This window comes from Gobio gobio (genome assembly GCF_949357685.1).
Source record: "Gobio gobio genome assembly, chromosome: 16".
NCBI classification, from domain to species: domain Eukaryota; kingdom Metazoa; phylum Chordata; class Actinopteri; order Cypriniformes; family Gobionidae; genus Gobio; species Gobio gobio.
The window spans coordinates 44,014,842-44,030,882 of record NC_137109.1 but is presented as its reverse complement, the minus strand read 5'-3'; the positions used below and the strand labels follow the sequence as shown (position 1 = coordinate 44,030,882).

General features: G+C 39.1%; 1 protein-coding gene across 2 annotated transcripts in view; it reads left to right on the top strand.

The window, feature by feature from the left end:
- The window catches only part of ppp2r2ba (protein phosphatase 2, regulatory subunit B, beta a), an 86,866-nt gene that overhangs the window by 66,774 nt on the left and 4,051 nt on the right, over positions 1–16,041 (top strand). For both annotated transcript variants that reach the window (XM_079838277.1, XM_079838278.1), the window contains exons 2-7: positions 6,407–6,504; positions 7,932–8,097; positions 8,562–8,674; positions 11,707–11,884; positions 12,047–12,211; positions 15,299–15,468. In XM_079838277.1, coding sequence (XP_079694403.1) covers positions 6,407–6,504; positions 7,932–8,097; positions 8,562–8,674; positions 11,707–11,884; positions 12,047–12,211; positions 15,299–15,468 — 890 coding nt within the window. The remainder of the gene's footprint in view (positions 1–6,406; positions 6,505–7,931; positions 8,098–8,561; positions 8,675–11,706; positions 11,885–12,046; positions 12,212–15,298; positions 15,469–16,041) is intronic.

The following is a 16,041-nucleotide window of genomic DNA, read 5'->3' as shown; positions in this document are numbered from 1 at the left end:
ATGCATCATTCATTAAGTAACATGCCTGTGAAATAACATTTAACATTAGACTGTCCAATACTATACATCTTATAATAATAATAATCATTATAGATATTACAAACTCTCTTAGTTTGGAAATACAATTATCCATCTATCCATCCATCCATCCATCCATCCATCCATCCATCCATCCATCCGGCCATGCATCCATCCATCCATCCATCCATCCATCCATCCATCCATCCGTCCAACCCTCCATCCATCCATGCATCCATCCATCCATCCATCCATCCATCCATCCATCCGTCCGTCCAACCCTCCATCCATCCATGCATCCATCCATCCATCCATCCATGCATCCATCCATCCATCCATCCGTCCAACCCTCCATCCGGCCATGCATCCATCCATCCGTCCAACCCTCCATCCATCCATGTATCCATCCATGTATCCATCCATCCATCCATCCATCCATCTATCTATCTATAATGATTAAAATTAATTTTAAAATAGACAAAATAAACCAAAATAAACATTATTGATATCACAAACTCTCTTAGTTTGGAAATATCTATCTATCTATCTATCTATCTATCTATCTATCTATCTATCTATCTATCTATCTATCTATCTATCTATCTATCTATCTATCTATCTATCTATCTATCTATCTATCTATCTATCTATCTATCTATCTATCTATCTATCCATCCATCCATCCATCCATCCATCCATCCATCCATCCATCCATCCATCCATCCATCCATCCATCCATCCATCCATCCATCCATCCATCCATCCATCCATCTATCCATCCCTCCATCCGTCCATGCATCCATCTGTCCATCTATCCATCCATCCTTCCATCCCTCCATCCGTCCATCCCTCCATCCGTCCATCCATCAATCTATAATGATTAAAATTAATTTAAAAATAGACAAAATAAACCAAAATAAACATTATAGATATTACAAACTCAGAAAGTTTGGAAATACAATTATCCATCCATCCATCCATCCATCCATCCATCTATCCATCCATCCGTACATCCATCTATCCGTACATCCATCCATCCGTATATCCATCCATTTAATGCAATATAATGATTAAAATTAATAAAAAAATAGACAAAATAAACCAAAATAAACATAGATATTACAAACTCTCTTAGTTTTTGATTATACAGTTATCCATCCATCCATCCAACCATCCATTTGTATATCCATCCATCCGTATATCCATCTGTTAATATCCATTAATGCAATACAATAATTAAAATAAAAGTAAAAATAGACAAAATAAATACAAACTCTTTTAGTTTGGAAATACAATAAGCATCACAATGTACAGTCGGAAAGAATGTACCGCTGTGAATAAATCACACTAGCTATTAGTGCAATGTTTCAAGACTGTGTATTTCAGCGTTCAGCAGCCATGTTTAAAAATAGACTCAATTTTATCAGTCTCTCCCCCACTGTGCCATTGACCGGCATCAGACGCTGTAAGCCACGTATTCAGGCTGTTTAACATACACAGCAAAGTCTTCCAGTCAAATGTAGCACAACAGTAATGGAAGGGGTCTCCATGGCAACCACTTCCTCCCGTTTTCAATTCGGCAAGCAATAAATTCATTGAGGGTGTGTGGGTTCTCGGGAAAAAAAATTGAAGCACGCTTTCCTACTTGTTACATCTCAATCCCTTTTTTCATAAGCGGATGCCACTTAAGACGCAATATCATCCAAGAAAGCAATGTCTGTAGATTTCTACTGTATGCAGAGCAATGCAGAATAATCAAGCAATGTAATGTGCTGTTTTAAACTCATCACCCTTCAAACAAATGCATCTTTTAGAGGAAGATAAAAGAAGATTTCTTAAAGGTAGGAAACTCTCCTACAGATGTGAATAGTAACCTAAGATCCAGAGGTGCAGAAACATTTGGTTGAATACAATCAATCACAAAATTTGTGGCACTATTGCTCATTTTTGTATTGTATGTCTGGAAAAGATGAAAGACTTGCTTATCTTTCTCTGTGTGTACCAGCATTAAAATCAATCTTTCTAGAAACTGATTTATTAGATGTCTCGAGTTAATCCTGTCGTATGTAAATGATGTGGCAGTTTCTGTCCTCTGCGGTGAATCCCGTGGATTTAGTGTTGAACGTGAAGGATGTTGTGTGTTTCTGTGTCAGATGATAATGAATGGAAGGAAAATCATAGTCGGAGGAGGGGAGCGTCGGCTCTCTGTGGAGGGGCGGAGAATTCTGAGCTGTTCATGCTGAGGGAACGGCAGCTCTTGCTCTCTTTATCTGTTTAAGTGCACTGAATATTTTTTCAGCCCTTTGGTCTGATGCAGGGATTCCAAAAAAGGGTTACTAAGTATTTAATCTTCTGCTAAAAAATGTTGGGGATTATTATATATATTTGTAAGCACAAAAAATGCAGTACTTTTCCTAAGTCTCTTTTAACCTTTTTCTCACAAATCTGGGGCACTAGAACACAACACCTTTCTTCCAATTGGTATTGACAGCTTAAAATGATTAAAGGGATAGTCATTAATTACTCACCCTCATGCCTCAAGACTGAAATCTGAGAGCTTTCTGTCCCTCCATAGACAACAACACAATTGACACTTTGACACACATACACACACACATTGATGTTTATTCACATAAACATTCATCAACTCACACATCAGTTGTGGTAAACGGAAGCTCAAGCATGTTCTTTTGACGTGTGAGAACCAATGAGGTTCATTCTCGTGTTACACAGCACATTCGTCAAGAACCAATGGGGTTCATTCTCGTGTTACGTAGCACATTTCAGCTTCCTCAAGAACCAATGGGGTTCATTCTCATGTTACGCAGCACATTCCTAAAGAACCAATGGGGTTCATTCTCATGTTACGTAGCACATTTGAGCTTCCTCAAGAACCAATGAGGTTCATTCTCATGTTACGCAGCACATTCCTAAAGAACCAATGGGGTTCATTCTCTTGTTACGTAGCACATTTGAGCTTCCTCAAGAACCAATGGGGTTCATTCTCGTGTTACGTAGCACATTTGAGCTTCCTCAAGAACCAATGAGGTTCATTCTCGTATTACGCAGCACATTCCTAAAGAACCAATGGGGTTCATTCTCGTATTACGCAGCACGTTTGAGCTTCCTCAAGAACCAATGAGGTTAATTCTCGCGTTACACAGCACATTTGAGCTTCCTCAAGAACCAATGAGGTTCATTCTCGTGTTACATACTGCGTATGCGGTGCGTGTTGCGGTGCGTATGTGGTGCAGGAGCAGCACGCGCTGTTGTGCTTTCATATATGCTGCGTTTGCAGCGCGCAACTGATACGCGGTTGTATACCACAAACACAGCGTTTATTCATTATTTTTTTTATTTCAAATCCAAAAGTTGTTACTGAACATGGCTTGTCAGAATTGCAATTCTCTTTGTTTACACTTTCATAGATGTCATGTTTTAACGTAGTACATTTAAACGTTTTATTAAATTAATTACTTTATATTTATATAGCCTATATATAGGCCTATAGATTTAGCTCACACAAGTGGCAAAACATTTAAATATAACTTATAGCCTATACACATTTTAAATTAGAAACTTACAATAGGCTATATACAAAAACAGCCGACTCTCCTCTTTTCTTTCGTTTTTAAACCCTTTTAAAAGCAGGTCATAAAGACCTTTGTTTTTCCACCTCCAGGAACGTATGTGCTCTTCATTATTGAATTTTTTTTAACCTAAATGCCAGGTAAGGTGTCGCTTCCTTGCTTTACCCGAGAAAAAAAAGCCATGTGTTGACTTTGAAACAGAGTAGGCTATATTGTAAATTATATGCATCTGTGGTAAAATTACTAGATTTTCGCGTCAGTACATGTTAATTTTAAAGCGAACAATGTGCTGTCACTTTAATTCCGCAGTGCAGCACAGCAAAAAATAGACTCGGTACGGAAACGATCGCCGGACTGCTGCAGACGCACCGCACCTGGAACGGATTGACGGACAGCATCCGCGCGCAGTGTGAAAGCTGTAATCCGTTAACATGGGTACGGAAAAAAATACGCACCGCATACGAGTCCAGGACTCGAGTACTCCATCACTGCAATGAGGTTAATTCTCGCGTTACACTGCACATTTGAGCTTCCTCAAGAACCAATGAGGTTCATTCTCGTGTTACACAGCACGTTTGAGCTTCCTCAAGAACCAATGAGGTTAATTCTCGTGTTACGCAGCACGTTTGAGCTTCCTCAAGAACCAATGAGGTTCATTCTCGTGTTACACAGCACGTTTGAGCTTCCTCAAGAACCAATGAGGTTAATTCTCGTGTTACGCAGCACGTTTGAGCTTCCTCAAGAACCCATGAGGTTCATTCTCACGTTACGCAGCACATTTGAGCTTCCTCAAGAACCCATGAGGTTCATTCTCACGTTACGCAGCACGTTTGAGCTTCCTCAAGAACCCATGAGGTTCATTCTCACGTTACACAGCACGTTTGAGCTTCCTCAAGAACCAATGAGGTTCATTCTCACGTTACACAGCACGTTTGAGCTTCCTCAAGAACCAATGAGGTTCATTCTCACGTTACACAGCACATTTGAGCTTCCTCAAGAACCAATGAGGTTAATTCTCACGTTACACAGCACATTTGAGCTTCCTCAAGAACCAATGAGGTTAATTCTCGTGTTACGCAGCACATTTGAGCTTCCTCAAGAACCAATGAGGTTCATTCTCGTGTTACACAGCACGTTTGAGCTTCCTCAAGAACCAATGAGGTTCATTCTCACGTTACACAGCACATTTGAGCTTCCTCAAGAACCAATGAGGTTAATTCTCACGTTACACAGCACATTTGAGCTTCCTCAAGATCCAATGAGGTTAATTCTCGCGTTACACAGCACGTTTGAGCTTCCTCAAGAACCAATGAGGTTAATTCTCGCGTTACACAGCACGTTTGAGCTTCTGTTTATGTTTGCTGATCAATGTTTATATGTGAATAAAAGCCTAAAGTCAATCTGTTCATCATCTAAAGCGATCGAGTCTCTTCAGAAAATTTTTACTCAACAGCTGCATTCACCTACCATCTTTTTATGAACTTTTTGAAGTGTCAAAGTGGTAGTTGTGCTGTCTATTGAGGGACAGAAAGCTCTCAGATTTCTCCGAAAAGACCTTTATTTGTGTTCTGAAGATGAACGAAAGTCTTACGGGTTTGGAACGACATGAGGATGAGTAATTAACAGAAATTTGGGGTGAACTAACCCTTTAAGGGAGGCAGGCATTTAACATGCAAATATAACACGTGGATTTAACATATGATATGGGAATTTAGATGGAGGCGTAATTGCTGTTTTTCAACCAATCACATGTTGTTTGACAAACATATGCATTTTATGATTGCTAACCACTGTTGCTTTTAATTATGCTTATCTTTACTGTATTCTAGCATTACAGAACACAATAACCTAAATATTTATAAATAGCCTAAATAATGTCTAAATATTTCATATATACCACCACCTTGTTATAAGAATAGTGTGGATACTACGAGGAGACCTAAGAATAACTACTATGAATTTATATTCTTCTGGCCACCTGCATTATTTTAATCTAACAAAAAATAATTTACTCACCTTCATGTCTTTCCAAACCTGCGTGACTTTCTTTCTTCAATACATGAAGTTTAGCAGAATTTCCACGCTGTCACGGCTCATACAATAGCTTTGTGTGAAGAAAAAAAAGAGATTTACCAATTGATCATCTTTTACTTCATTTCAATTCTCAAATCTAATTGACATTCAAGTCCAGACAAGCCATTTGTATTTGTAGCGCACTTTTCACAATCCATGTTGTTACATTCATATATGGCATGTCAAGACGTGCACACAAGGTCTGATGCCAAACATGTCATTGTTTTTTTTGTTTTTTTTTATGTCTCTTGTGAGCAATTGCAACACATCAAAGTGAATACATGTGCATATTACGTGTGATGTTCGAAGACTTATAATTAGCAGCCAGTGGAGTGTGGGCTTTGTTGTATATATTTAACTTATTACACAGCTCTCTGATTGAGCATTATGTGGTTAAATATGTTTTAGAAAACTAAACTGAATAATTAACCAATTTTCCAGATGTTTCATATTAATTCATTCTGGTTTCTTTCTTCTTGCTTAATAAAATAGTTTACTCTCAAATCAATATTTCATGTCTATTTATTTGTTTGCTAAGTAGCTGTGTAACTAGTGGGATAATGTACAGAGAGCCAGTCATTAATCACCAAATAAACCCCTTAAGAGAGATACAAGATCAATCTTTTGTGGTTTATTTTATGATAATGACCAGCTAGCTGGACATTAACCCTTACAAAGAGTGGTAAATCTTGTATACATAAAGGCTCTTTTGTGTTCGGTTGCAGCTGACATCATCTCTACTGTGGAGTTCAACTCTACTGGAGAGCTCTTGGCCACGGGAGACAAGGGAGGAAGAGTTGTGGTTTTCCAAAGGGAGCAAGAGGTAAGACGAAACCATCAAATCTTTCACGTGCATTCATTCCTGTAAAAGGATGGCACTCAGTCAGCAGGTCAATAAAATCTGTACTTTTCTTACTGTGTGAGCAAAAACCACAGGGTTGCACCCTGTAACACCACTTCCTGTGGTTTTTAACAAGGTTTCAATAGACACACAATGGTAACACAGGTGAGGTCTCGATAAACCTCAGGTGCACATGCTCAGACGTAAAGCTTTCTTCAGGTGTTTATTCATTAAACAGCGAACAGCAAGGGAAGCTTCTTTAGAATTAGAGGTTAGCTAAACTACAAGTTACTAACCATAAGTAATAAAGTACTTAATCATTTACTCACCATCATGTCGTTCCAAATCCGTATGACTTTCATTCTTCTGTGGAACATAAAAGATGATATTTTGAGAAATTTCCCCCCACATATTGGAAGTCAGTGGTAACCAATTTTTATTTATTTTTATTTATTTAGAATTTTTGAATAACCTGAATTTAGGATGACAGCATCAAACTCAAACAGACAAATTTACACTAAATACACAACCAGACTAAAAAACACACACACAATTTAGTTAAAAACATACAGTAGTACTTAACACAATAATTTTACTAAAGTTCAACTTATACCTATACTGTGTGTGCAAAAAATCTGCATTAAATTCATCCTAAACTAGTATGGGAGGTTATTGATGTAGCTATTTGAATCACGTTTTAAAAACAATGTTAATGGCAAATTAATGTCCTGTATTCATTGTAAATATTTAGCTCTAAAAGGCCTAAAATGCCAAATCAGTGAATTTGTAATTGACTGTCCAAAAGGAACCAGATTTACTAGAATAGATTGGACGTTCCAGCATACTGTATGAGAAGGTGAACCATTTAGGTGCAACAGTAAAGCTGTGTAAAAGCTGTGCACACACACACACACACACATTCTTATAACCCCCTCTAGAGAGGGACTGTTCTCTGTTTACTTTAATTTAACTGCATGAGTGGTTTTCACAATTATTGATTTTGATGGTTCCCAACGTGAAAACGTCCTTATTTCCATGCTTTCATTGATTGCGAATGCATTAATGTAATAGTCCAACTGTGACCAGGAAACCTGCAATTAACTGTTAACAGAATCAGCAGCACATTATGGGATATTCACAGGCAGAAAGCCCTGTAGATTTCCATTAATCTCAATGCTCATTATTAACAAAGTTCCACAGATCCTGTGTACCTTGCAAGCTTATTTATTATATATGTTCGGCTAATTAGATTTCTGTTACCAGAAAGAATGTAGCCGCTTTGCATAGTACTGCAGATCTCCTCCCATATTTAATACCAATATGAGCATAACAAAACAAACGATAGTAATGAGCTATGTTGGTCTTTGCAACTGAACAAACGGTTGAAATTTCTCTCCTCTCACCCACAGAGCAAGAACCAGCCTCAAAGACGTGGGGAGTATAATGTTTACAGCACATTTCAGAGTCACGAGCCGGAGTTTGACTACCTGAAGAGTTTAGAGATTGAGGAGAAGATCAATAAGATACGCTGGCTGCCTCAGCAGAACGCTGCCTACTTCCTTCTCTCCACCAATGGTGAGTGACGTTTGAGATCTCAGTGCAAATAATAATGATGTTATCCCCCCAAAAAACAAACATTCTGCCATTGTTTACTCATCCTCACATTGTTCCAAACCTGCCTGACTGACTGTCTTGTGTGGAACACAAAAGAAGATATTTGAAAGCCAGTGAGGTCCAAACAACAACTTATGTATTCATAATAGCTGCTGTCATTTCAACAAAAGATTGTTGGAACAGTAAAGCCTTACAATGGCATCATACATCTCCCCACGTTCAGATGGTATGGCTACGGTTTATATACTCTGTTGGTGCTGGATCTTTTCCAGCCATGTGCCAGATTGTGTCCCACAGACTGCTAAATTTCTCACTGCCCACCATCTTATTTTCTTCTCTCCCTTAATTTCTTCTCCTTTTATCATGTCTGGCTCCCTCCAAATGGTATAATAAAGCTGCTCTGCGTGTAACTGTTTGTTTTTCAGATAAAACTGTGAAACTGTGGAAGATCAGTGAGAGGGATAAGAGACCGGAGGGATATAACCTGAAGGATGAAGATGGAAGAATCAGAGACCCGGCCACCATCACCTCATTACGGGTCAGCACCTGCAAATTCACAATTAAAGACAAGCAAAATGTTTAATATGGATACTCAAAATGTCAGAACACCTAATGATGACACTGACAAAAAAATTAAAATAAAGAAAATATATTTTACATTAAAAAACATGAAGCCTATTTCTATTATTTTCATATAATTCGTAATTAATTTAAATTTCTTCCACTGTAATGAGAAGAAATAAAAATGAGAATGTCCTTGATTGTCATGAAAAACAGAAAAGATGAATGGTCTTTAAATAGGCTTCATTTTCTTTAAGCACAATATAATTTCTCATTTATTTCTTTTGATTTTAGAATTTAACATGACATGTTCTTCAAAGGTTTCTTAAGATGCACTCCTACAATCATTGTCTAAGCAGTTTAGTATGATGAAATCTGTCGTTTTTCTCGTTTTTAAGCTGGAATGGCACATAGCTGAACAGTTACACTTCATCTTCCACTGAATCCTGTACCAAGAAGTCAGGGGTTTATTATAAATCTGCCGGTGCATGTTCTCATTAATGCTATGAGGAGTTGCTGCTGTTCGCTCAAATTCTCACATGAAAATCTCATTCTCTGTGCTCAGCACTGATGCTGACAAACGATGAGATGTCAGCGACCGAAAGGCATTCATTCATAATCAAACAGCAAGGACAAAGAGAGATGATAATGTGCAGTGAAGGGGTTCACAATCATTCCTCCCTCTGCTCTCCTTCTCACTCGTTCTCCACTCATCCCTCCAAATTGAATACAGATACAAAGAGGGCGCGACTCCGAGTACCCATTAATGTTTGGTGTGGTGTCTGTTTTCTGCTCCACGGCCTAATGGATTAAAGCACTCCACTCCTCCGCCATTGTCTGTCCGGGCAGAAGATTAGCCTGACACCGGGGTGATGGCATGGAGCGGGCGGCAATCCCATTTGGACCGTGAAATGTATGTGCGGTTTATCATGGAGGGAGGAGGGGAAGGATGAGACACACATGTCATGTGTTCTGGCAGTGTCCATTGCCAGCGCTGTGATCTTACTCTTGTCTCAGTATGCGATTTTACCCATAAGGTTTGCAGTGGACTGGTTTCTACAATCCATGAGCTGACATGATACAAGGTGTGACCGCCGTGCCATTTAAAGCCAGCGGTTACCTGACCTTTTATAACAATACAGCAAATCAAAATGGATTCTTGTGCAATTTGACCTATTAATCCTGTCTGTGCCATAAAAACAGGAAGCTAGGTGTTGCCCCATCCCCCTGCCTGTATTAGGGGTAGATAGTAAATATGTTTTCTTTTCTTTTCCATGGTCTTTCATGTTCTCCTTTCCTCCCCCGTGATCCGTTTGCTCTTTGAACTACTGTGGGATGGCTAAGTTTGGCACAGGAAGTTATTTTCCTTCAGGAGAAATTAGAAACTACATAAAGAAAAGGACAAATTCTTGTAGCCAGACTTCTGAGTATTGGCATGTCTCCAGTGTATTTTGGCTAAAAATCACCCACTGTCATCTTGTTTTGTTCTCAACAATTTAGCAAACTTCCAGAGGTATTCCAGTTGTAGTACTTGAAATGATTTAAACTGATGATTTAAATACATTAAAACAATCTAACCTATTAAATTGCTAAAACAAACACAATTATGAAAAATGTGGTGTTATTTGGAATAATGGTTCTGCTCTTTTGATTTAAGTGCCTCCTCTTTCAAATAGTTTATGATATCCTGACAAATCCATTGGCTGGTCCTTCCTAAAAGATATGTATTGTACACTTACTCATGAAAATATGCATCAGATGGTCAGTGAATAAACTGTGGGTGGTCCATGGGTGTGCCATCTTATGCTGAGACTAATAAAAGAATGACATATAAATCTGTCAGGGTGATAAACAAACAGCGCATGAAATGCTAATTTGTGCACTTAGGCGTGCACAGCTAAACCAAACCATCCTGATATACATATTCCTCTCTCAAAGCTAACTGCAGTTGTCCTCTACCACAGAGTCATTTAGCTCTGCATTTGAATGCAACGTTACAATAGTGGTTTAAAGGCCTGAAGGGTAATTTCAGAGCTGATTTGAATGCCTCTCACACAAGGCAGAGGTGCTTCTGTGATGTGGTAATGAGTGACTCTCTTTTAGAATAAAACACGCTGCCTCTAAACATAAGCGTCAGTTAAACAGCCCGCATCTGCATACTGCAATTAGGACCTGCGGGTGGAGCGCTGGTCCTGTTCTGGGCACCAGCTAACAGCAGGAAGTGCAGTGGACTCTCATGAATGTGTCCCGCTGGATGGTCCCAGCTCACAAAATGCCAAACGCACATTGAGCACCATCAAAATGGTCATTAGCCCTAATTAGATGCGAGTCGGTGCCAAATATGGAACCCTAAAAAAGGTTAATCATGCATTTTTAATAAGTTATACCAATTATTAAGACCCTCATTAAATGGTTCAAGGAGTTAAGTTTTCGTTCCTCTGTTAATGTACGTAGTCAATAGCCTTTAGTTTGCATTTCAGACCGGAATATGACACTTGGCGGCTTGTACTATGGATGAAAGCAATGACACTAATGAATAAAATCCAGCCACTTTCTTTGCAACTATTGTTTGGGAAAGGAAGTAGATGGTAGCCAAATTCATTTATTATGTAATGTTCTCTTTTTAGAGAGAACAAGTATTTTGTATAGTGCAATATGCGTCAATGTTTTTGGTGCATATGAAGTTAATTTTGTTTTTGGAGTATGCTAGCATATGAATGGCCTCAAAACTAATAGAATGATGCAAACATCCAGAAAATGTGGGTTCATGGGGTCTTTTAAAGTAGAATATGAAAATAAGCAAAACCTGTTCTGACCTGCTGTTCAATTCAGCGTTCTTTAAATAGAGTTGTGATTTATTACATATGTCCCAGTTCTTGCTGATGAACAACAAGAAGGTCCCTAGTGGTCATATGACCAACAATCTTTGAAAAAACAACAACTTTTTTTCTTGGCAGTTGTAATTGTTATTGCAGATTCTGACCTTTTTCTGTCTTCTCAATTCTTCAGGTGCCAGTACTGCAGCCCATGGACCTCATGGTTGAGGCCATGCCTCGGAGAGTGTTTTCCAATGCGCACACGTACCACATCAACTCCATCTCCGTCAACAGTGACTACGAGACCTTCATGTCCACTGATGACTTAAGGATCAACCTGTGGAACCTGGAGATCACAAACAGAAGCTTCAGTATCCTTTTTATGCCATTAAACATTGACAGAAATATGTTTTTGAAAAAGAAAGTTTACCTTCAATACTAGGCCCATTTGCCGGTTCCCCATTATTATTTATGATTCATTGTGCTACTATTAGACCTACAAGTTGAGAAGGTTTCCTGAACTGCTTTTTCAGACATTGTAGACATTAAGCCAGCAAACATGGAGGAGTTGACGGAGGTGATAACGGCAGCAGAGTTTCACCCTCACCAGTGCAACACCTTGGTCTACAGTAGCAGTAAAGGCTCCATACGTCTGTGTGACATGAGGGCAGCAGCGCTCTGTGACAACCACTCGAAATGTGAGTCAGTGCAACCCTAGAAGAAAATTTTTTTTTGAAAAGCACTATTGTTCAAAAGTTTGGGTCAGTAAGATTTATTATTATTTTATACTTTTTAAAGAAATTAATTTTATTCAGCAAGGATGCATTAAATTGATCAAAAGTGACAGTGAAGAAATTTACCGTGTTATAAAAGATTTCTATTTTGACTTGAAATGCTGTTCTTTAGGAAAAATATTAAGCAGTACAATATTTCCAACATTGACAATAATCATTTGTTACATTTATATAGCGCTTTTCTAGGCACTCAAAGCGCTTTTTACATAGAAGGGGGAATCTCCTCATCCACCACCAATGTGCAGCATCCACCTGGATGATGCGACGGCAGCCATATTGCGCCAGAACGCTCACCACATTGGTGGAGAGGAGACAGCGATGAAGCCAATCGTGTGTGTATATATGTGTCATATATATATATATATATATGGGGATGATTTGGAGGCCACGATGGACAGGGGCCAATGGGCAAATTTGGCCGTTACACCCCTACTCTTTATCGAAGGACATCCTGGGATTTTTAATGACCACAGAGAGTCAGGACCTCGGTTTAACATCTCATCCGAAGGACGGTGCTTGTTACAGTATAGTGTCCCCATCACTATACTGGGGCGTTAGGACCCACACAGACCACAGGGAGAGCGCCCCCTGCTGGCCTCACTAACACCTCTACCAGCAGCTACCTAGTTTTCCCAGTTGGTCTCCTATCCAGGTACTGACCAGGCTCAGCCCTGCTTAGCTTCAGTGGAAAACCAGTCTTGGGCTACAGGATGATATGGCTGCTGGCTATAATAAATAATAAATGTTTCTTGAGCATCAGCATATTTGTAATGATTTTTTAAAGGATCATGTGACTACCTATGTTTCCATCCAAAGTTGCGAATTTAACTTAATTAAATAAATTGGAATTAATAAAATTGGAATATTAAATAAAACATTTGCGATTAAAGCAGCATTGCCATCCCATGTGTTCCTGGGAAATTGGCGCAAAATATCTGTAATAAAAGTGGAAGTTAAATTATATTCAAGAAATAACTATTTTTCTATTTAAATATATTTTATAATGTAATTTAACTATATTAAATATAGTTATATGCGCCAATAATTTTTTTTGAATTGTAATAACATTTCACAATATTACTTTTTTTTACTGCACATTTATGATCAAATACATGCAGCCTTGGTAAGCATAAAATATTTCCTTCAAAAACATTTTACAAATCATACCAACCCCAAACTTTTGAATGGCAGTGTATAGTTTAGCTCAGATAACTTGGATTATGGAAGGATTCATTTGATGAGAAATGTTTGAGTTCACATTGAAATCTCAGACTTCATCTGAGACAAATCTGTAGACAAATGAGATTTTTTAAAAATGCAGCTAAAAGAAACAAAGGCTGATTGCTTAGAAAAGTCCAATCCCATCACCATACTGTAGGATTTAAAGTACCATTCATGTCTCTAGCACAAATGGTGCGGAATGAGTTATGCACCGACATTTAATACTTAGGATTAGGGATTTGAACAAACCCCCAATAGGTAGCTAATAGCAAACACTACTAAAGCTTCTTTGGGGTCCTTAACATATTGCAGACATTTTTATTCTAGTTTAAATGAGTGCTTACTGCATTCTACCATTCAATTTATTGTAATATTACAAATGCATGGGGCAGTAAGGCTCTAGAAACACTGTTGTCTCTAGAGAGCACAGCCAGTACATACGCCACGACAGGGATTAGCCTCTCTTCCACCTAGGGCGAGGGCGTTGGAGGTGAGGATTATGCTAATTTTTAATATGATTGTGTCTCCTTGAGCTTAACTGGCTAATTTCATTCGCGGATTGGACACAATGCAGACTGATGAACCTGTCCTGGCGGTATACTGTGGCATCCCCTTTGGCTGCACATGGCTGAATTGATAACCACAAATTGACACATTTCCATTTCTTAAGTCATAGATGCTCGGGTCTCCACTTTAAGGTGGGAAACCTCCATGTGCATTTGATGATCAGATTGAATGCATTGACATTTAAGCTTGGCATAAAAATCAATGCTCAAGGGCAGATAGCCATGCCTATAGTTTTCTCACCGCTGAAAGAATTCAGTCATTTCCTCAGTTTTATCGACGTGCTTACTGGTCCATGTGTTCGCCTCCTGTTGAATAGACATTTACATACTGCTACTGAATTTTAAAGGGCCAGATTTGCTGGAGGGGGTAACAACTGTGAGGGCTTCAATTTTAGCTGCCTTGGTTTGTATCTCCAGAACCACACTGACCGAAATTATACACACATCTGTCAAATTTTTCCCTGGTACATGATCTCACAGCAGGCAGATCTGCCAGTTTGCCTCAGGAAAGACCTCCTCAATGTCTTCTCTATCGCATGGTGTGTGCTGCTCCTTCCATCCACACTAATAAATCTTCCAGACATCCCAGAGAATATTCTTAAAAATCAATCTGCGGTGGCAGGCGGGGGAGGCTAACCAAGCCCAGCAGGGCTCCGAGCAGCAGCAGAGTCTGGGCGGAGGGTCATATCCCCTCATATCAGTCCCCAGAGGACTCATTAGCCCCCTCTGAATGACACCCAGCAACACTGCAGGTGGACAAGCTCACAATGTGACAAGGCACACTCATGACAAACACCTGCAGTCCACCAGTGCCCAAATATTCCTGCAAGCATCGATCGGTTTCCTCCCCCTCTGCACATGTTTTTTCATCCGCTGTGTAGATGCCTGCCGACACATCACAGGATAATCCACGACTAAGTCAACAAAGCAGTGAGGGGATAATCGATAGTAGATGATAAATATCAGTTTCTCTGCTCTGACAGGTGTTTTATTTCCCTGGCGAGCCGAGCAGATTTATGACGCAAGCGGTGAAACTGATTCAGAAAAACTTTCTTTGGAAGTTACTTCCAGTCGCTTATTATTAAAGCCAACATGAAACAGCACCCGCAATCTATTTTACTTCTGCGATGTGACATTTCTGAACGAAAAATTATCCTCATTTTAAAGTCTTTCTTTATTTGATTTCTCAATTATTCTCATTTAGTTTTCGAGGAGCCAGAAGACCCAAGCAATCGTTCCTTTTTCTCTGAAATCATCTCCTCCATCTCCGACGTAAAGTTTAGCCACAGTGGGCGGTACCTGATGACACGTGACTACCTGACAGTAAAGGTCTGGGATCTGAACATGGAAAGCAAACCACTGGAAACCTATCAGGTGAGGCAATTAATCATTTCAATGGATTTAACCATTTTTAGATTAATGCATAATTTTAAGGTAGCCTGGTGTCGTACATTTCATTTGTACAGAGAGTCTGGCCACTCTCCATTGACAAGCGTTTACTTGCTTGAAGGCGGGTACGCTGTTGAAGTTTAAAACTATTGGATTTGCCCAGAGCCACTCTGGACCTGCCATAACCAATCGCTAACGTTTGGTCGTGACGTATGTCATGCGCAATTCGCCTCTGTTTTGTTTCTCACATGGAAATCCCTAAAAATAACAGTGCAGATTGCACGCCACCTCAGTGATAAAACCTAAAACTTGCGCATTCGGATTGTGATTTATTCACAGTTTTGTGATCGTGAACGCACTGCTCACGTGGTCCGTGACATGATTGTATGCTGTAAATAAAAGGTCATATGCTTGGTAGGCTATGATAAGAATAAATGCTGCCGTAAATAACTGCCCAATTGAAATATTTACGTTTTTTTTTTTTTTTTTTTTTTTGAGCGGTGATGAAATATATTGCTCTTGTAAATACTTGCCAGCACTTAAAGAAATTTAAAGCAC